At 39.6% G+C, this 21,785-nt stretch overlaps 1 protein-coding gene across 11 annotated transcripts in view; it reads left to right on the top strand.

Annotated features, from left to right (window-relative positions):
* The window catches only part of LOC117411154 (serine/threonine-protein kinase MRCK alpha-like), a 211,969-nt gene that overhangs the window by 68,171 nt on the left and 122,013 nt on the right, over positions 1-21,785 (top strand). For all 11 annotated transcript variants that reach the window (XM_059025342.1, XM_059025341.1, XM_034018371.3 and 8 more), the window contains exon 3: positions 18,074-18,157. In XM_059025342.1, the coding sequence (XP_058881325.1) occupies positions 18,074-18,157 (84 nt within the window). The remainder of the gene's footprint in view (positions 1-18,073; positions 18,158-21,785) is intronic.

Below are 21,785 nucleotides of genomic sequence, written 5' to 3'. Positions count from 1 at the left end.
CCGGCACTATAGGTCTGGTGGCATTGCTGTGGATCTGCAGTGCGAAAAATGACGGCTTGGCAGGAGCACATTTCGGAGGACGCGTATTCCAGCCTCCGTTTCCCGAGTCGGCGGGGGGATTGCGAGCGGTGAGCCGGGGATACAGATAATAATTGGGGTGAAAACCGGGGTAAAATAATTGGTGACGACTAAATTAAAAAAAAAAAAAAAAAAGAAGCGGCTATCCCACAGCTGTAAGGAGTACTCTATGTTCCTTACTCTTGCTCATCGCTCTTCCCCATCACCCTCTCCTAGAGAGATGGCTACATCCTCACTCCATGGCTCTGTGCCAAGGGAGAGTGGACGACACAGGAAATCATCCTCACAGTCTTCCTGATCTTCCTCGAGCTAGGCGATCGGCAGACTCGGAGCAGATGGAAAAGCTCTGGGCAGCTGTTTTCCACCAAAGAACCATTCTCGCCGAATTACTGCGATAATGTTGGGCATCTCCTGCCACGCCTGTCCCCTTATACCGCTAATCAAGAGGGCCACTGCAATCTCCTAGAGCAGGAGAAACAAGAGTCGATTTTTGATGACAAGCCTACCGTCTCTCCCATATCCCCCCCAGTTCACCCGGACTTTCAGTTTGAAATCCAGTCTTCCTGGGACCGTCCAGCAACAGCTCCTGCTGTTTCCCGGTCGATGGATGCCCTATATACGGTGCATGATGCAGAGAAGCTGAGCCTGGCCCATTTTCCGCCAGTTCAGAATTCTATTGCCGCCTTGGTCCAGGTGCCTAATTTAGCACTCCTTTCTAAGGACACTGCCTGCCCTAACAAGCAGTGCCGGGTCTCTGAGGTGATCCTCAAGACAGCCTATTCAGCCAGTGCATTTGCAGCATGGCTAGGCAGTTATAACAGCATCCTGGTAGCCTACCAGTTGCATTTGCTGTGGTCCCTTTCTGAGAACCACAATCCCACAACAGCTGGATGAGCTGCGCCTGGTTAACAAGAACCTGCTCTGTGTGTCCAAGCTCAACGGACAGGCTATAAGGAGAAACCTCGCTGTGCTGGTAGCTGCACGTAGGCAGCTTTGGCTTTCCCAGGCACGTGTGCCTGATGGTGACAAAGCACCGCAGTGGATGAGATGATGCAGTGTTCTCACCGCGTGCGGGAGTCCACGAAGGAACTGGTTCACCTGCTTTCCAAGCGACCACCTCCAGTAAGTAACCAGCGGCAAACTGGCGCCCTAGTCCCCAGTAGGCTGTGCCCGCTGCCAGAGGTGAGGTGTGGAACCAGCCCACGGCTGCTCGCCGCGGAGGCTTTAATAGGTTCCGCCGCCCAGCACAGAGACCACAGGCTAAGCAGCAGCCCTAGGAATTTGTTACCACAGGCCCAGGGCCCCTTCTCAGGGAACCATCTGGACTATTGGCGTCAGTGCACTACAGATATCTGGGTGCTTACTACCATTCAGACCGGCTACCCTTTCGAGGCGTGATTGCAACTTCAGTCACAGACCCACAGGACGCCGCTGTGGTGTCTCAGGAGGTAGCAGCCTCCTATCTAGGAGTGTGCTTGGACTCTGGGACTAAGCTGGCCACTCTGTCAGGCGACAGAGTGCACAGAATAGCTGTTTGGAGCTCTTTCAGCTCAACAGAGTGCTCACAGTAGTGACGTTCCATAAACTTCTGGGCTTGATGGCAGAACCTTCCCAGACCCTTCCATTGCACATGGGCCCTCTGCACCACTGTCTAAAGGCACTTTCTTGGTGGAAACAGCCAGCCCATCTACGCCTAGGCATAGCGCTGGGCAGTGTCAACATAAGGGAGGTCGTCACCATGGACACGTCCAGCCTTGGCTGGGGCATTGTGTGGAATAGTCGGGGTGTGCAAGGTGTGTGGAACCTACCACTTGGCAGGGTCTCTACATCAATGTTTTAGAACTGCAGACAGTTTACCTAGCCTTGCAGGAGGTTTGAGGGAGACATTTGCTTGTGACAACACAACAGTGGTGGCTTATATCAACCACCAGGACGGCCTCAGGTCGCCCAGTCTCCATTGTGTGGCCTGCAAGCTTTTGCTCTGGGCACACGAGAACCTCCTCTCACTGTAGGCAGTACATCTGCTCGGGGTGACAAACTGGGTGGAGGACCTCCTCTCAAGGAGAGTCCCCAGCAGCTCAGAGTGGAGGCTTCACCCTGAGGAGAGGTTCGGGAGTGTAGAGATAGATCTCTTTGCCTCCCAGGAATTATCCCACTGTCCACTCTTGGTCTCCATAATAGGAGACGGGGACCCGCTGGCAATAGATGCCTTAGCCCACCAGTGGCCGAGACTTCTGTTATACGCCTTCCAAGGTGCTAGTAGTCCCTTATTGGCCTAGGAGACCTGTTTTCTTTTAAATTTAGTCATTGCCAATTATTTTTATTATTTTCTCCCAATTTGATATGTCCAATTATTTTTAGGCTCAGCTCACCGCTACCACCCCTGCACTGACTTAGGAGGGCAAAGACGAGCACACACTGTCCTCCGAAGCATGTGCCGTCAGCTAACCACTTTTTTTCACACTGCGGACTCACCATGCAGCCACCCAAGAGCTACAGCATCGGAGGACAACGCAGCTCTTGGGCAGCTTACAGGCAAGCCTGCAGGTGCCCGGCCAGACTACAGGTGCGCGGTGAGCCAAGGACACTCTGGCCGACCTAAACCCCCCCCCAAGGCGATGCTCGGCCAATTGTGCGCCATCCCCTGGGAACTCCCGTCCACAGTCGGCTGTGGAATAGCCTGGACTTGAATCGGTGACGTCCAAGCTATAGGGCGCATCCTGCACTCCATGCGTTTGACCCCATGACCTGTCCCATGGCAGTATTAATACAATTTTTGCAGGACCTATTTGCCATGTCAAAATTGACTCTGCCTCCCCAGGAGCTCACAGCCTGGTGGGGCAGTTTTTGCAAGGGGCTCGGCAGCTTCGACCACCTATGAAGGATACTGTTCCACTCTGGAGGCTAAATGTGGGCTTAATGCACTCATGAAGCCTCCATTTGAGGCCCTGCGTACATGCTTTTTGCCGAAGATGATCTTGACATACCATGTCAACCAGCCTGTGGAATTGGAGGCTATGGGGTGAAGTCCCATAGTCAAGCCCTTTCTAAGCAGCGGCTGTCAGGACATGGTCAGGACTGCCTATGAGCTGGCCAACTTTCCCCCTCCAGAAAATCTCACTGCCCATTCCACCAGGGGCATGGTAATTTTGTGGCCTTTATTCCAGGGTGCATCTGTCAAGGACATTTGCAATGCAGCAGTGTGGGCTACTCCCCCATACCTTTACTAGGATCTACAGACTTAAGGCCATTGAACACTGGATCCGTTCCGTCATTTAGCATCCGTCATCCAAAAAAGTCGTGAGTCAGTCCATTGCACAATAGATGCATTAATATCGTACTTCAGAGTGCTGGTGTGCAGTAGAGGCTTTGTAGTAAATATACCTAGTTTCAGTATTTTAATAAAAAATAAATACAATTCTATTGTACATAACTTAATGTTAAATATAGTATAAGCTTAATGGTTAGCAAACGCTGATGGAAGTTAAAACATTTGCTAATTATCACGTTTCTACTAGATCTACAATAATGTTGTTACACAATACATAATAAAAAAAAAATCAAGAAACATATGGTATTACACAACACAGTTGTCATTGCATCAGAAACCATATGACTAATATTTAATTTTTCAAACACTCGCTCCTGTAATAAATATATCTAAAAGTTGGGAAGCTAGCAATAGGCTACCGAAAGTACTTCACAACAATGACCTTCAACTACTCTCTGTGATGTAGCCAGAAATTCCATCACTTTCATGTACTGCCCCTCTTTTCTGACTGTTAAGCCCTGACAGCTCTTGCCCTGTCACGCTTCTTTCTCTGATATGCATCTCCAGGTTAGGCCATTGTTTCTTTACTTCCTTTGAATGAAAATGAAATAAAAAGTATATGCTTGTAATAACCTTTACTGCGCAAAATTCACGTGTTTATGTATGCTATCAGTTCATAATTTCATGTTTTATAATACATACAATTCATGCTGAAGTCCATGGCAGTCTTTCCATTTGTTTTCTTTTTTTTCAAAGTCTTTGTTGGATTTATCATAAAGTAATTTTTGTTTGACGACACACACAATTAGATTTTCCATTTTGTTCAGGGAACTGCAAGAATCCACGTGTCTTCCGAGTCGTTTTCCATTGGTCAATGTAATTTTTAACGCACTTCAAATTGGATCAAGTCGAACTTGTTTTAATTCCAAAATTGACGCATCACCGTTGTACGACAATTCCGGACTCAGTGTACAAGGTGCAATAGGGAATGCACAGGATAGTTTTTTTCTGTTTAGACGCACGTTAAATTTGGATGCGTTATCGGATCCAGTGTGCAATGGCATTTAATGTCGTGGATCCTCAAAACCCCCTTTTTTTTTTTTAAAAACTAGAGTATTAAGGGCGGCTTCTCATTCGACCTTTAAGACACAAGCATGGGGGTAAGTTTCTCCCTCAATTTTTTCACCCAAGCTACTTGTTACTGGGGTTCCATATGGTAAAGCACAGGGCAGCCTCTTGGCTTAGCCTTGTAACATTTCAGTCATTCTGGAATCTTTCCCTTGCTATGGCTTTGGTACACTCACCTATATGGTAATGGTTACATTTAGTACTTAAAAGGGAACGTTAGATTATCATAACCCTGATTCCCTGAAATAGAAATGTAACCATTAACCTTAAAGGTCGCTGCATCCATGATTGCAGCAGGCCTGAAGGAAAAATGACACTGAGATCTGTGAGTCCAGTCCTTTTATGTCCTCGGGGTGGGCCATGATTGCATCACAGGCTCGTTGAGCAACTTTGGTATACAATATTCAGGTTTTGGGACTTCAGGATGTAAATACCCATACGGTAATTGTTACATTTCTATTTCAGGGAACCAGGATTATGATAATAATCTTCACCTACCTAAAAAAAGTTTTAATACTGTAAGTTACTTGTTTTAAAGAAAACTACTTTAAGAATAAGTAGGCGATCACGCTGCAGTCGCTTGTCTCTGCTAACTGAGACATTGAAATGTACAGTGTATGACTTCACAGAAAGATCTCCCTCAGACACTTTGCTAAGGCTGGAAGTATCATCGCTTGGTTTAGAAGGATGCTTGCAGTAGAAAAATGCAAAGGCAAAAAGGCAGTGATGATTGTAATTTGAGAATAAGGTAGAAGTGGATGGAGTGTTTAAGTGTGAGGCTCGGTGAGAAAGCGGAGTACTACTGAGGGTTGTTTTGTACAGGATGTTGAATAGAAAGGTGTTCATATGAAAATTGCCTTTTTTTTTTCTTTTGCATTCGAAATCAAAATTGGGGTTAAGTTACCAAAAATGTAGCCCACAGGAAGCCTTGAATTACAGCAAGGTTGGTATGTTGTTCAGATTACACTTGATATTGCTACTTACAGTAATTCCAGTGTAGTTTGCAGTTTGACACCAGTTCTCCAGATTTCTGACAGCTTGGGGTTATAGGAGCCATATGACGTTTCTGGCCTGAGAGAATCTTTTGTGTATTTTTTTTCTTCTTTTTTTTTCTATCCGTAAGATTTCAGGAGGCTCTCTTATGTTGTCCAGTACTATAAAACATCAGCACCCAGTCTGAAAGGAAACACTGAAGTTGGATCTGGATCACAGACACTGATATTACTTTAGGTTCAAATTAATTTTAACTTAAATGAAAGTTTTTTTTAATATAAACATAAAAAGTTGTATATTATGCATAAATAATTTATGCCTAGTAATTAATTATATATGTGTCTTGATGTATTAACCCTTTAGGTTCATTCCATGACAAATCACCCAAACAATATTGGATTTAACACCTTGCTATCTCTGATTTACACCAAACTCTGTGCTCATGGTTGTTCATGGCAAAAAATTCAAACGTTATGCTTGCAAAACTTTCAAATGTAAATTTCACCCAGTATTTCACCCAATATACAAGAAACTTGGGGGTACCCAGTTACAACCCAGCAGTCCATACACAGGATATAGTGTATTAAATCACACAGTTGTGTGTCTGAAAATGGTTCAAATATCCAGTTAAGAAGTAGTTTTATGCTGGTTTAAGGAAAATATAATATTTTTTTCCAACAAAGTATATTAAAATTTTAGAAATCACATCCATATTCTTGTATAGGACATTGATCTTAAAAAAACAAAAAAACAAAAAACCTCTACGCAGTTGCCAAACTTTATATAAGGATGTCAGCTACTCATGAACATAACCGTGACGTCGTTGCTTTATGTTTCTAGAACATCACACGCAATAGTGTGGCTTTTCAATGTTAACTATGTGATTTCAATCCAGTAACCTAACCTGACATTATAATTGTTTATTGCTACTCATTCAGTAAATAGTAGGGCTGCTTGGAAACAAGCTATTTGAGTTTGATCTCTTTGACTGGAATTTCTTTCTTCATTTTTTTTTTCATTGAAACCATCTGTAGCCACCAGGGACTCTGGATATTGTAATGGAAATAATTAGATGATGAGATGATGACATTTATAGTAAAGTATGCCATAAAGTTAAATAGAGTTCAATAATGAAATGCGCTTGAAGTCATTGTCCACTTAAATACAGTACAATTTTAGTCTTTTTATTAAATATAGCCAGATATCTGCACTATGAATGGAATCATGCTCTCAAAATGTATTTTCTGTTCTATTTTTACACTCATTGTAAATTCAGTTAACTGGGTTCTGAGTTGATCATTTATTATGTTGTCGTCCGTCCCCCCCCCCCCCCCCCCCCCCCCATAAAAGTTAGTGTTCATGAAGCTAAGGAGCAATGTGTCAGCAGGACCCAAGAGGACTGAAGCTAAGGGGCAATGTGTGTCGGCAGGAACCAAGAGGACTGAAGCTAAGGGGCAATGTGTGTCGGCAGGAACCAAGAGGACTGAAGCTAAGGGGCAATGTGTCGGCAGGAACCAAGAGGACTGAAGCTAAGGGGCAATATGTCGGCAGGAACCAAGAGGACTTCCACTTATAGTGAACACAACTCAGTCCTGACATGAACATCCCCTGCTTTTGGGCCTCTCTAAAGCAGACTATACAAGTCAGTTTTGTCATGGTAGAATGTGCTCTGGATTTATTTTTATTTTTTTTGTGAAGTTTAATAAAAAGATTAGTGAATTAGCACACTACTCCACATAACCACTTTATTCCAAGTGAAAAGCACAAACATGTTTGTCTGTGCACTTTATACTTATGATATATAATACATCGCTAAGTGGAACAACAAAGTGATATTCTGAATATTTGGAAACCATAGTTTTAGGCTCTGACTTAAGAGAATTACTTCCTAATCTATGTAGACCTTTCCAGATGGATCCGTTCCTTTTAAAATTCCTACAGCTGACCGGGTCTGAAATACAGAAAGAACTCCATTGGACTAGCTGTCTAAACTTTGAGGTTTCCATGCATGGAAGAACCTGTTGTACTCGTCTTTGAGCTCATACTGAGCAGTAAAATAATTGTTTTAAACTTGTACCCATGTTCTACTTTCTAAAGCGTTATGTGGTATTGCAACAAAACACAATTAACCCATTTTTTAAAAAAAGTGAATACACTACACACATGAAAATTATATATATATATATATATATATATATATATATATATATATATATATACATACATACATACATACATACATACATACATACATACATACATACATACATACATACATACATACATACATACATGCTCAAATTTGTTGGTACCCTTACAGCTCATTGAAATAATGCTTTATTCCTCCTGAAAAGTGATGAAATTAAAAGCTATTTTATCATGTATACTTGCATGCCTTTGGTATGTCATAGAATAAAGCAAAGAAGCTGTGAAAAGAGATGAATTATTGCTTATTCTACAAATATATTCTAAAATGGCCTGGACACATTTGTTGGTACCCCTTAGAAAAGATAATAAATAATTGGATTATAGTGATATTTCAAACTAATTAGTTTCTTTAATTAGAATCACACATGTCTCCAATCTTGTAGTCAGTCATTCAGCCTTTTAAATGGAGAAAAGTAGTCACTGTGCTGTTTGGTATCATTGTGTACACCACACGGAACATGGACCAGAGAAAGCAAAGGAGAGAGTTGTCTGAGGAGATCAGAAAGAAAATAATAGACAAGCATGGTAAAGGTAAAGGCTACAAGACCATCTCCAAGCAGCTTGATGTTCCTGTGACAACAGTTGCAAATATTATTAAGAAGTTTAAACTGTAGCCAACCTCCCTGGGCGCGGCCGCAAGAGGAAAATCGACCCCAGATTGAACAGAAGGATAGTGCGAATGGTAGAAAAAGAACCAAGGATAACTGCCAAAGAGATACAAGCTGAACTCCGAGGTGAAGGTACGTCAGTTTCTGATTGCACCATCCGTCGCTTTTTGAGCGAAAGTGGGCTCCATGGAAGAAGACCCAGGAGGACTCCACTTTTGAAAAAAAAACATAAAAAAGCCAGACTGGAATTTGCTAAAATGCATATTAACAAGCCACAATCCTTCTGGGAGAATGTCCTTTGGACAGATGAGTCAAAACTGGAGCTTTTTGGCAAGTCACATCAGCTCTATGTTCACAGGCGAAAAAATTAAGCTTTCAAAGAAAAGAACACCATACCTACAGTGAAACATGGAGGAGGCTCAGTTATGTTTTGGGGCTGCTTTGCTGCGCCTGGCACAGGGTGCCTTGAATCTGTGCAGGGCACAATGAAATCTCAAGACTATGAAGGCATTCTGAAGCGAAACGTACTGCCCAGTGTCAGAAAGCTCTGTCTCAGTCGCAGGTCATGGGTCCTCCAACAGGATAATGACCCAAAACACACAGCTAAAAGCACCCAAGAATGGATAAGAACAAAACATTGGACTATTCTGAAGTGGCCTTCTATGAGTCCTGATCTGAATCCTATCGAACATCTATGGAAAGAGCTGAAACTTGCAGTCTGGAGAAGGCACCCATCAAACCGCTGGAGCAGTTTGCTTAGGAAGAGTGGGCCAAACTACCCGTTAACAGGTGCAGAAGTCTCATTGAGAGCTACAGAAAACGTTTGATTGCAGTGATTGCCTCTAAAGGTTGTGCAACAAAATATTAGGTTAGCGGTCCCATCATTTTTATCCATGCCATTTTCATTTGTTTTATTATTTACAATATTTGTTGAATAAAAAATCAAAAGCAAAGTCTGATTTCTATTAAATATGGAATAAACAATGGTGGATGCCAATTACTTTTGTCAGTTTCAAGTTATTTCAGAGAAAATTGTGCATTCTTCGTTTTTTGTGGAGGGGTACCAACAAATTTGAGCACGTCTATATATATATATATATATATATATATATATATATATATATATATATATAAAAATTTAAAAAATGCATTGATTAAACGTGTTCGCTTCACCAGTGGAAAACATGTTGTATGAAATCCAGTTTAACTTGCTTACCCTAAATTATGAAACATATTAAAAAGCTTTAATACAGGACACAGACAAGAGCTATATTTAGCTCTTGTTAACAGGCTGACAGAGTTTAGTAAAAATACCCAGAATATTTATTTTTTGACAAATTACCCTTTGTATTTTTTCATTATGAAAGTTTGTTTTAAATTGATGTTTTTTTTATACCATTTAGATTTTTACAATAGAATATTTTATTTTTGTAACAATTAGTGTGTGAATCACTCAGAAAACATGTATCTGTGTTTGTTTGAATTAAAATGTCATCAACATAATAGGCTATCTGTATTTATTTTTGTTGTTTTATGAATGAGTATGAAATCACCTTGGTGCCTTCATTGCCTTGCCCTTCATGACCTTAACTTCATGCCCTGCCTCCACTTAAGACTTGTCGATCAATTTTCAAATTACAGTCTTTGCACATCCTACATCTCAGACAATTGTAAAGAGCCCAAAACTGTGTTAAACTGCAACCTTTTGTTATTTTTAGGGATCAGCATACCAAGCATGATGTTCTTGCATTCCTGATTAAATCATCATTGTTGTACCTATACCTTGCCTGCCTTGAAGTACATCAAATGCAACGCTGGGGAGTCATAAATAAAGGAATGCCATAAAACCCATTTCGACGAAGAACCAAATGAGTATTTTATGCAAGTTGTTCAGCAATACTGAGCTCCAAATTCTTTATATTCTACTGTCCTCTGCTCTTTATAACAACTTTTAAGTTATCTTCCCCTCATGAATTAAGATTTCATACACATGTCAAGTCTTTCAAATTAGATGGATCACTGTAGCTGTGTCCTTGAGAAGACAGTACATCATAGCCTGTTCAGGATGTATGTAGTTGAATGTTTATACAGATTTTGACCCTGTTATACATTCCTAAAAGAGTGACAAATTATGCTTTTTTTGGAATACTTTTAAACACAGTGGATAATATATAATGTAATTATAGTCCATGGTCCAAACAAGAAAAGAAGCTTATTTTAAGGTTTTCTTGCCCCCGAGAGGAATACAATTTTACCTATGTTTTTACAAAATTCCACTCATTTAATAGGACAGCAGGGCAATATAAATAAACCAGTTGTCTTTTGTTCATCATTTATATATTTTCTGTTTTGAAAATTAGCTGTGTAAAAGTAAAAATATATTTTTTAAAAGGGGTCAGTTTTTAATGGTACCATTATGTCAGTTTTATTGAATATATTGAGCTGAAGTGAACTGATCAGAGTTGGAATCTTGTTCATCAGATTCAGTAATTTACAATAATTTTAACTTTGTAAGGATTCTGGCAGCAATCTTCATTCATGCATTCACAGGCTTCAATGCATGCTAGTCTGTTCCTAGTGCAACTGCACTCAGATTTCTTGCACCCACATGCAACTAATTGTAAGTGTGTATCAGGAGCTGCTTGCTGTGTCATTAACATTGGCACCATCATACAACTGACATCCCCGTGCCAGCCGTGACCAATGGCTGATGGTGTATGAGGTTGGGCCACCAAAGAATTAAGCCGGATTTACGTCTGATAGTTTGCCCTCATTGCATGTTGTCGTGGACTGTCTTGTGTTGGGGGTAGAAGTTCATTTTTAATTTTGGTTCTTGCAGAACTTCTTGTAGTGCCACAGATTCATACCACCATCAGGTTCATCATTATACAGAGTTGTGATGAGTCTCTCCACAGCACTGGAAGCATCCTATGATAACACTAGTTTTGCCCAAGCTTTGTAGTCTAAACAAAATGATGAAGATTTTTAGAAACATTTTTTAGTGGCTTTATTTTCCCAATTCCTGCCAGCGCACTTGTAGAATCACACCCTGTGATAGCATGCAGTGCCGGGAGCATATCACACAGGTCTGGACCACATGTTTTTGAAATGGTATGTGTGGGAATCAATCGCTGATTGTCCTTTATGCCAGGCCTTAGCCAAAGTTACTTAGTAGCCAGTTGTGATGCAAAATGCACACAAAGAATTCCTACATCTGAATCTGGTGACCACATGACTAGTCATGGGCAGCTGAGTGCTGCATGACCGCATGTAAGAAGAGACGCGTATCTGCTTCCTCATGTGTAGAATAAAGTGCTGGAACTTCTTTAACACTGTCTCTTAACACAGACTTTGCCATCAGTTTGTTTTTAAAACCACCTGCAATGACTAACTCCTTCCCAGGTTCCAGAGTTTTACTTGCTACATCAGGGTTAGAAACTAAAATATTGTGGTACTAGTCCAAAGGGCCTTTTGAAACTTCCAAGTCCTGATGTGAAGTGCCTAAGTTGGAATCAACAACAACAGTTGGGGTCCCTAAAAATATTAGGCTTAAATTGCATTTTCGTAAAAAAATGTTATAAATTTAGATTTTTTTTTTTTAAACAAAGGCACCTTAGTAAATGCTCCTACAGATCGTACAATCACCTGTTTGCATCTCCTTTACTGAGGAATTACTGTACTGTGTGCTGAGAAACTGACACTGACAGCACAAGACGGGATGACAGAGGGAAAATGATCAGCTGTGTCACCTTGCCAACCATGAAGCTCTGCCTGAAATTGACACCGATGACACAAATACAATGTTTATTTTATTGTTCATTACAGGTGTTGCTATTGGTTTGTGGAGTTGGGGGTTACAGCCTGTGAGTGATTAAATAACTATGAATTACTACCTACAATAATTAATGTGCACATATACACACACAGTCTTCACTAAAGTTAGAATTTAAAGACAGTATGTTTCACTGTCGCCCTCGGGATGAAATTGTTAGCTAGGTGGCTGCATTTTATTTTTTAATTAGCAGTGGGAGAAAACCGCTTCAGCAAGTACAGTAGAATCTGCCAGAACTGACGTACGATGGATCTACTAGGTTGGACACTAATGAGAGCATAACAAATACAAAAAAAGGGAAATGCAGATATTTTTAAGAAAGCTGGGGGACTTTATATGAATGGATTTGAATATGTGAAGGATCGCTTTTCTGTTTGTCAGAGCCGCCAGTGAATGTTTTACTTTTTAAATGATGCAATAATAGTTCTGATTGTGATAGTTCTAATTTTGTGCCCTTTTGTAAATTAGGCCCTTTATCTTTGAATGCTAGAGCGAGAGTGGCAAATGTAGATTTAATGGGATTAGGTATGAGAATAAAATATATTTCTGTAAAATCTGAGGTTTCCCCACAATTGAAATACCGGTACGCAAGATAAAGTTTTGCTATTAAAATGGCACTATAGTACTGTATTGGTATAAGAAAAGGGTGTTTTACAAAAGTAATTTCAGCTCCCAATCAATTAAAATATGTTGACAATAATGTAAATACCAAGCTACTATAGACAGCAAGTCCCAAACTGTAAACGTGTTACATAAGAACATAAGAAAGTTTACAAACGAGAGGAGGCCATTCGGCCCATCTTGCTCGTTTGGTTATTAGTAGCTTATTGATCCCAGAATCTCAGCAAGCAGCTTCTTGAAGGATCCCAGGGTGTCAGTTTCAACAACATTACTGGGGAGTTGGTTCCAGACCCTCACAATTCTCTGTATAAAAAAGTGCCTCCTATTTTCTGTTCTGAATGCCCCTTTATCTAATCTCCATTTGTGACCTTGTTTCTCTTGGTCCATGTTTCTTTTTTCAGGTCGAAAAAGTCCCCTGGGTCGACATTTTCAATACCTTTTAGAATTTTGAATGCTTGAATCAGATCACCGCGTAGTCTTCTTTGTTCAAGACTGAATAGATTCAATTCTTTTAGCCTGTCTGCATACGACATGCCTCTTAAACCCAGGATAATTCTGGTTGCTCTTCTTTGCACTCTTTCTAGAGCAGCAATATCCTTTTTGTAACCGATATATCCAAGCATCTTGTTGGCCATTTTTATAGCTTCCCCACATGTCTAGATGAAGACATTTCTGAGTCAACATAAACTCCTAGGTCTTTTTCATAGATTCCTTCTTCAATTTCACTATCTCCCATATGATATTTATAATGCACATTTATATTGCCTGCGTGCAATACTTTACACTTTTCTCTATTAAATGTCATTTGTCTGCCCAGTTCTGAATGCTGTCTAGATCATTTTGAATGACATTTGCTGCTGCAACAGTGTTTCCCACTCCTCCTATTTTTGTGTCATCTGCAAAATTAACAAGTTTGCTTACTATACCAGAATCTAAATCATTAATGTAGATTAGGAATAGCAGAGGACCTAATACTGATCCATGTGGTACACCACTGGTTACCTTGCTCCATTTTGAGGTTTCTCCTCTAATCAGTACTTTCTGTTTTCTACATGTTAACCATTCCCTAATCCATGTGCGTGCATTTCCTTGAATCCCTACTGCGTTCAGTTTGAAAATTAATCTTTTACGCGGGACTTTGTCAAAAGCTTTTTGGAAATCTAAATAAACCATGTCATATGCTTTACAATTATCCATTGTCGATGTTGCATCCTCAAAAAAATGAAGCAGGTTAGTTAGACACAATCTCCCTTTCCTAAAACCATGCTGACTGTCTGTCTCCCAGAATACTGTTACCATATAGGTAATTTTCCATTTTGGATCTTATTACAGTTTCCATAAGTTTACATATAATAGAAGTCAGGCTTATTGGTCTGTAGTTACCTGGTTCGGTTTTGTCTCCCTTTTTGTGGATCGGTATTACTTTTGCAATTTTCCAGTCTGTCGGTACAACCCCTGTGTCATGAGACTGTTGCATGATCTTGGTTTAGTGGTTTGTAAATAACTTCTCTCATTTCTTTGAGTTCAATTGGGAGGATCTCATCCAGCCCAGGAGATTTGTTTATTTTAAGAGCTCCTAGTGACTTTAACACTTCTGCCTCTGTTGTGCTAAAGTTATTTAAAACTGGATAGGAACAGGTCGACATGTGGGGGCATGTTGTCCGTGTCCTCCTTTGTAAAAACCTGTGAAAAGTAATCATTTAATATATTTGTTATTTTTTTTTCTTTGTCTATGATTTTGCCATTTGTGTCTCTTTGACATTTAACATCCTCTTTGAATGTTCTCTTGCTGTTATAATATTGGAAAAACATTTTGGAATTGGTTTTAGCCCCCTTAGCAATATTGATTTCTATCTCTCTCTTGGCCTTTCTAACTTCCTTTTTGACGTGTTTGCAGTTCCAAGTACTCTTTCTGTTACTTTGTTTGTGGTCCCTTTTAAACACTCTGAAAAGTGCCTTTTTTCGCTCAATATTTTTTTTTTAATTGCTCTATTAAACCATTTTGGCCATTTTATTTTAGATTTAGATTTTTCTACTTTTGGGATGTAATTGTTTTGTGCCTCTAGTACTACATTTTTAAAAAACATCCATCCTTTTCCTGTGGATGTTTTCTCTATTTTACTCCAATATACTTCTTTTAGTCTCTGTTTCATACCTTCATAGTTTGCTTTTCTAAAATTGTAAACCTTAGCTTTAGTCATTACTTTTGGGGTTTTAAAAAACACTTCAAATGAGACCATGTTGTGGTCTGAGTTTGCCAATGGCTCTCTGACCTCTGTTTTAGTTATTCTGTCTTCGTTATTTGAAAAGACTTAATCAAGGCATGCCTCCCCTCTAGTCGGTGCCTTGACAAATTGCGTTAGGAAGCAGTCATTTGTCATTTTCCACCATTTCAATTTTGTCTGTCGTGCTCCCCACCGGGTTTTCCCATTTTATATGGGGGAAGTTGAAATCCCCCATTAGTATGGCTTCTCCTTTGCTACACGCATTTCTAATGTCATTGTATAACAGATTATTTTGCTTGGCATCTGAATTACTGTTGTTTTAAAGGTAAGAACTCAACAGTATTATGAATATATTGTGTTATGTTTTAAGCAACATATTACGATATTGTTCATTATGGTAATTGTTTATTTATTAGTTTTAAAATGTTTAGTAAAATTTGGCCTATTTTTTGATCTAGTTAGTACAACCGGCCCCCTTTGCTAATCACATCTTAAGTCTTTTATTTCTTTTGTGGTGGGGGCAGTGTTGCAATCCGGTATAAATCTCTACATACATTTTTTTTTTTTATGACTTTACACTTACCAGTACTTCAGAAGATGCAACATGTTTCAGTAAAATCAAACGGCCAATAAACTTTGCATCCCACACAGTATGAGAACACAAATAATGTAAAACATCATTAAGTGGGGTTGGCATTGCCTGTTTTGACTGTTTTGTAAGACTGTGTTTTTTAACGCAAGACTGTGAACGTTTGTTTTAAGTACTCACCCAGAGGACTACTAAGACACAGACATCAACTAGTCCTCATCAGATTTAATTTGCCTTCGGGCGAGCGGGCGGGCGTGAGTTTCTAACCCTGCTACATCACACCACAGGCCTGATAGAAAAGCTGCAAAAGTTCTCCTTGGTGCATGGATTGCTGTAGAACTTTGTAGGGTCATAGGTATATTGCTGCACTGACTGGATTTTTACTAAACTGCTGTATTCTGAACATTTCGTTCCCCTGCTTTTATTAAGTCCTCATGATTGTATCGATCAAAAACTACATCCAATCGAACACAGCTTGGATCTTGCAACTTGACCAGTAGGATGTCTAAAAGTCTCTTTGCAAGCTCGCCAAATATAATCCCAATGGTTCCCTTTATTATCTGCAACAGTCCCATGCCATCTACCAACCAGTTTGAGGAAGCTTTGTCAAACAGTTCACCTTCTTTTCTAGTTCCTTCATCAGATTTGCTTTGTTTCCAATTTTTTTTAAGGTACCATCTAAGTGAGCTAGTGACACAGGGACACTTGTGAGCTCATACTTAAATACTTCCTTCAGGTCAATCACGCTGGACTGTGCTACAATCATAAGTCTGCTAAATAACTCACGGTCTGTTTTTAAGGCTTGCCAACAGGGGCGTTGCATTGCTTCAGAAGCAAGCTTATGAGCTCTAACTCCTCGATTTATAAACTAAGCAGAGCTGTAGCTGTGCAACTTCCATGTACTCCAGAATCTACAAAGTCCTCCAGTCCACTCTCTTCAACATCGACCGATACAGACAAGGAATGTCATGGCAGTGTGCATTCCTCCTAGTCGCAAAACTAAATCAGCAAACTTTTCAGGGCGACACCATTGAATTTCCTTTGATTTATAGTAGATTGCCTCATCAAAAGTTATGACTGCATTCTTTTGGCCCAGTTGCTTTTTTATCATCTGAACATTTGTCAAGTGCATACTGTACTGTATGCAGATGGAGATGTAGACAACATGGGGCAGTAACCTATCTCGGTTATTGAAGACTTATAGTGGAGATATTGGCATTAATCCAGGAACGGCTTGTGTAATTGTGGTAATGTTTGGCAAACTGTCTACTTCAAATAACTTCACTGGACAAAGACGCACAAGCATCCAGGTTAAATCGACAAGTAAAGCATGTTCACTGCAGGAAGATCTACTTAAGAACCATTTCTTGTGAATTTTGCCTTTTAGTGGGCACAGTGGGTGCTTTCCATAGGCAGAGAAATCTGCCACTTCATAGACACCTGGGTTTACATTAAGAGATTTTTGACACCATTGCAAGATCTGATGTTGAAGAGCGGTTGGCTCTTACTTCATGAGGCTCTGGAGCAGGAGCACAAGAGGCAGAAGCAATTTCCCATATTGTTGTGGCCTTGTTCTATAGCAGTCGTCCAATTAATGTTTATTCAATTAAAATTTATTTGTATATGTTTTATAGCAATTTTCATGCAAAAAGATTGCTGTGGATTCATCAAGGTCAGTAGTAATCCTGTCTGAAAGTACATCTTTTAGGATCTTCATAGCTTCCCAAAATTTCTTTACACCTTCTGACTTAGCCTTGTCTGTTCATTGGTGTTGGACTAACATATGTCACACCTGGACCAAACTGCGGTGAAACAGTCGTTTTCTGGCTGGAAGAAACTTCAAGGGGCTACCTTCATCCATAGTTTAGTGTTGCTTTTTCCTTTAGCTCTCAAGAACACAATCCATCTACAACTGACACCATGCTGCTCACAGAATTCTCACAATTCAAATACAACATTCCATAAGTGGTTATTCCCAGAATACAGAAATTAGTTTCTGTGCACATATCTATCAATTTAATTTCGAAAAAAAACTATGTAATTCAATGTAATTGCATTGTTTGTAAGCAATGCAATGGTAACCTTAAAAATGACCATTTTTAAAACCATTTTTAAAACATTTTCAAGAAGAAAACAAAATTATAATTAATTACAAACAAAATAATATATGATTTATGAATTTGACAACTAGACAGACCACTGGCTAATAATGTCCTACTCACTCTATTAAATGAGCGGAATTTTGGAAAATGTAGGCGGTACCTGCTTCAAAAAAAGGGTCCTAGCTCAGATCTTTTCCTCTCGGGGGCAAAAAAAAAGTTTAAATCTTGACTTGCCCCAGAATATTATCTAACATTTTGGTTAGTACTTTGAGACCATGAAGGGAAGGGCAAGCTGTTTATTGAATATTTTACATTAAACTGAAGCACATCTATTTGGGTCTGTGCTTACTAATATGTCGATTTGTTCATTTATGTTTTTTGGGTACTTTTTAAAATGTGTTTATTGTATTTTTTTCAGGTTGCTGTGGTGAAAGTGAAAAATGCAGAGAAGGTTTTTGCTATGAAGATTCTGAACAAATGGGAGATGCTGAAAAGAGCTGAGGTAATATGATGTTCCTGTTTTTCTTTTTAATTTCTGCTTTGTTTCCTGAGCTACTGAAGATTCAAGATGTTCATATCCTGCTACTGCTGGAAGTAGCAGCATGAATAGAGTGGCAAGTAGGTTTAAAAGTGGGATGAGCTGTGTCTCCTCTGATTAAATCTATACATGGGGAATGCCGACTTATTTATGGCATTCTGTAAAGTGCACTCAGAAAGCTAAACTATAGAATATTGAAAAATAAAAATAAATAAATCTTGTAAAACAATATTTAGAGTAAAAGTTAAGAATTGTGGGACTCATCCAGTGCAGATTTACAGGAATGATTGTCTTGTTGCAAGGCACAGGTCACTACTTTATTTTTTCCATGGAAATTTGAGAAATAGAAATTCTAGTGTCGATTATTTAAGCAATAGAACCTGAAGAAGAGGGCTTTACTGTCTCCATGTGTGTTCTGGTAGCTTCAGGTTTCATTATCCCACTGGTAGACGATGTTGCATCCTGGCTGTTTCCCGTAGCCTAAATAATACCTCAATAAAAAAGAAAAAGAAAAAGTGTCTATTTACATGGAGCTGTTCTTCAGTTCAGGTACGTCGTTCACAAAAGCGATTCACGGGGCGGAGCTAGGCCACCTGCTATAATGTTTAGGACATAATGTAACATATAGAACATATAAAGAGAGAGGCTCCGTCCTTCGAAGGCCCTACACATATAAAGGGGGGTTCCGTCATTGTGGAGACCCGACAAACAGGGGCGGGGTCACCTTCTCTGAGATGACCTGACATACGAAGAGGGGTCATTGTCTCTGAGATGATCCGACATATCAAGAAGCTTGCGAACCAGAAAGAAAACACATTGATTAGTCATATTAACACGTAAAAGTGGTTCCAGCTCTTTAATGGCCCAACATATGCAGTAGGGGGGGTTCCGTCACTGAGGAGACCCGACAAACAGGAGAGGGGTCACCGTGTTTGAGGAGACCCAACAAGCAAGAGGGGTTCCACCGCTTGGGGCCCTCACATAAATAGAGGCATCAGTACCTGAAAGAGAAGACAATGAATCATGCATGCTAAAGGAGGAGTTTGGCCAGGGGTCCTCTCTGACTCACAGAGAACCCTCCTCTATGAGGTAAATGAAGCAATGTTTCACAAAGGGTTGGAGAAAGTGGAATCACTAATCCTCTAGAGGAGACCGATGCAAAGGCGGTTGAGATTCTACAGGAGGAGGAAACAAAAAAATGCAGGACACTATGTGTAGCTGGCTAAGGATTAAATAGAGTAGATTTAATTGATGGAAGAAAATGATACGGTGCAGGGGGCTTAGCTCCACCCCCCGAACCACACTTAATAAGTTAACATGATTTGTGAACTGTTTGTAAATGAAAGTACTGGTAACTTTAAAAATGCTTTATTAGGGTCTGAGTGCAGGGTCATGTAGTTTGTGTAAATTTCCATATTTAAGGTACCACTGGGTCTTAAAATGTATTGCCAAAATAAAAACGTTTTAGTAATTAAAAATATCTAATAGTCTGTGTTAATGCTGTTCATGCTGCTTGTTAAGTAACTTGTTCATAAAGTTTATTCAAAGCCTCTTCCTGGCTTTGTTAGAGAAGAGAGTTGTTGTTGTTGGTATGATATGCTGAAATAAAGTTGCTGAAATTTAATCAGACTGCATCCAGCTGTTTGATTTCTTCAGCTCGTCATTCAAACCAGAGACTAGTTGCTAGTGTGGTTACTGTATTGCCGCTGACAGCAAACACTATTCTCGATTTACTTTATTTGCTATAATAAATTGAAATAGATAGATTGAGCGTATAGGACAGCGAGGAAGCTGACTTAATGTACATTGACAGACAACATTCAGAGGGCGTGTACAAGAACAGAGATTTTCTTTCATCAGGCAGAAAACAGGCAAAAAACACATACCTTATTTACGTATTTTCTGGTGGATTGATTTGTAACAGTAATTAAACATAATTTGAAAGATAGTATTCAAGGCCTTCATTTTGACCAATCAGATTAAAGGAAATCTCCAATCCATTTTCTAATACTGTAAAAGGTACCGGGTTATATTGTAACTTTAAACTTGAGCTGCTCTTTCCATTCTTTACCCATGGGTCACTTATTTTTACAATTGAACCCTGAAGCAAGTGGAAAAATCTGGCTGAAATTCATCTTCGGTTTGGCAAATGCAAAGCCTTTCAAAGTAGACGTGAGGGAAAGTTATTTTAGCTGCTTTAAAAAGAGAAGCCTATTCAGAGCTTATTTTAAAATGTTGATTGCATAGCAAAAGAATTTCATTTCAGATAAATTACCAGCAGCCTGAAGTACTGGTAAAATATATATTTATATATAGGTTTGGGAAAGCTTTTTTTGGATGTACACACAATTTTTAAATGATTTAAAAGAAAAACATATTTCAGGATGTTTCGGACAGAAGCCGTTCTTCCTCTGTGAAGCCCTTCTTTCTACACAGCTGAAGAAGAAATATTTATTCCTCATTCAAACCATTTGTCTACATAAAAAAAAAAAGGTTTGCTTCATATTTATGTCTAGTATAATATATGGATCAAAATATATTACCACACAATAAAATCTCGAGTAGGTTGTGAGCTGTAATGTATGAGTGGCATTAATTACATTCAAGGGGCCTTGGTGTAGAGATCTCAAAACACTGCCATCCTGCTGTTGTCCTTCATTATTTTGCTTTCTGTTTTAACTACACTGCCATATCAGCAGGGATCCTAGGAATCTGTTTCATGCGGAATAATGTGGAAAAACATGGATTTTCTATGCTGTCAGAGAATTTTTAGTTTTACACTTCGGGTGGGGCAAAAAAACATGCAAAGCTTTTTTTGGTTGTTTGACAACCAAAGCAATACACTTATCATATATATAATCATCAACACAGGCAATTTTGCTTTAACCCTTTGCAGTCCATTTATTAATTGCGCGTCAGGTCCAATTTATTTTCACACACGCAGTTAATTTTAGACGCGCTGTTTAAAAGTATTTTTTTTCCACAGTCAAACAGGTTTAAAAGGCACTGCATATCAACAAAGCACTCACTAGGCATCTCCAGCCCCGCCCCACCCTTTCATTCGCTATCGCTTTCACATATGCTAAGAAATAAATAATAATAATAATAATAGTCGTACATACCGATCAATCATCTCCTGATCACTCGTTTTATCACCAAACTCCTCAATAATGCAATCCAAGTCATTATTTTATTACTATACATCTCAAAAAAGCTCTGCAAATGTCCGTGTTTTCTGTGCGCTGATTCAGTCAGCCAGCTTGTTTCCTTATGACCGCCCATATGGGATGCCAATGGCATGTATGACTATTCATGAGATACGTCTTTTTTTTTCAATTTTTTTTTTTTTAATCGGCTTGTCTCGGCTCCTGTCGCTCCCAGTCGGCCATTGAATGGTTTTCTCGGCTTTTTCCGGAGAAAAAACAACTAAAAACTCGTTTTTTGTGTCTTTTTGATGATGTCGGACCAGATCCGACAATGGACCGACCGGGTAGGAATAATTGCAATGTCGGACCAGGTCCGACAATGGACCGCAAAGGGTTAAATGTAGTAAACATACTTGTTCAGTAAAACTGCTTCTGGTGTACAGAGA

This window comes from Acipenser ruthenus, chromosome 6 (genome assembly GCF_902713425.1).
Source record: "Acipenser ruthenus chromosome 6, fAciRut3.2 maternal haplotype, whole genome shotgun sequence".
Taxonomy (NCBI): domain Eukaryota; kingdom Metazoa; phylum Chordata; class Actinopteri; order Acipenseriformes; family Acipenseridae; genus Acipenser; species Acipenser ruthenus.
Note: the sequence above shows the minus strand (reverse complement) of the source record. Positions and strands in the feature narration are given on the sequence as shown.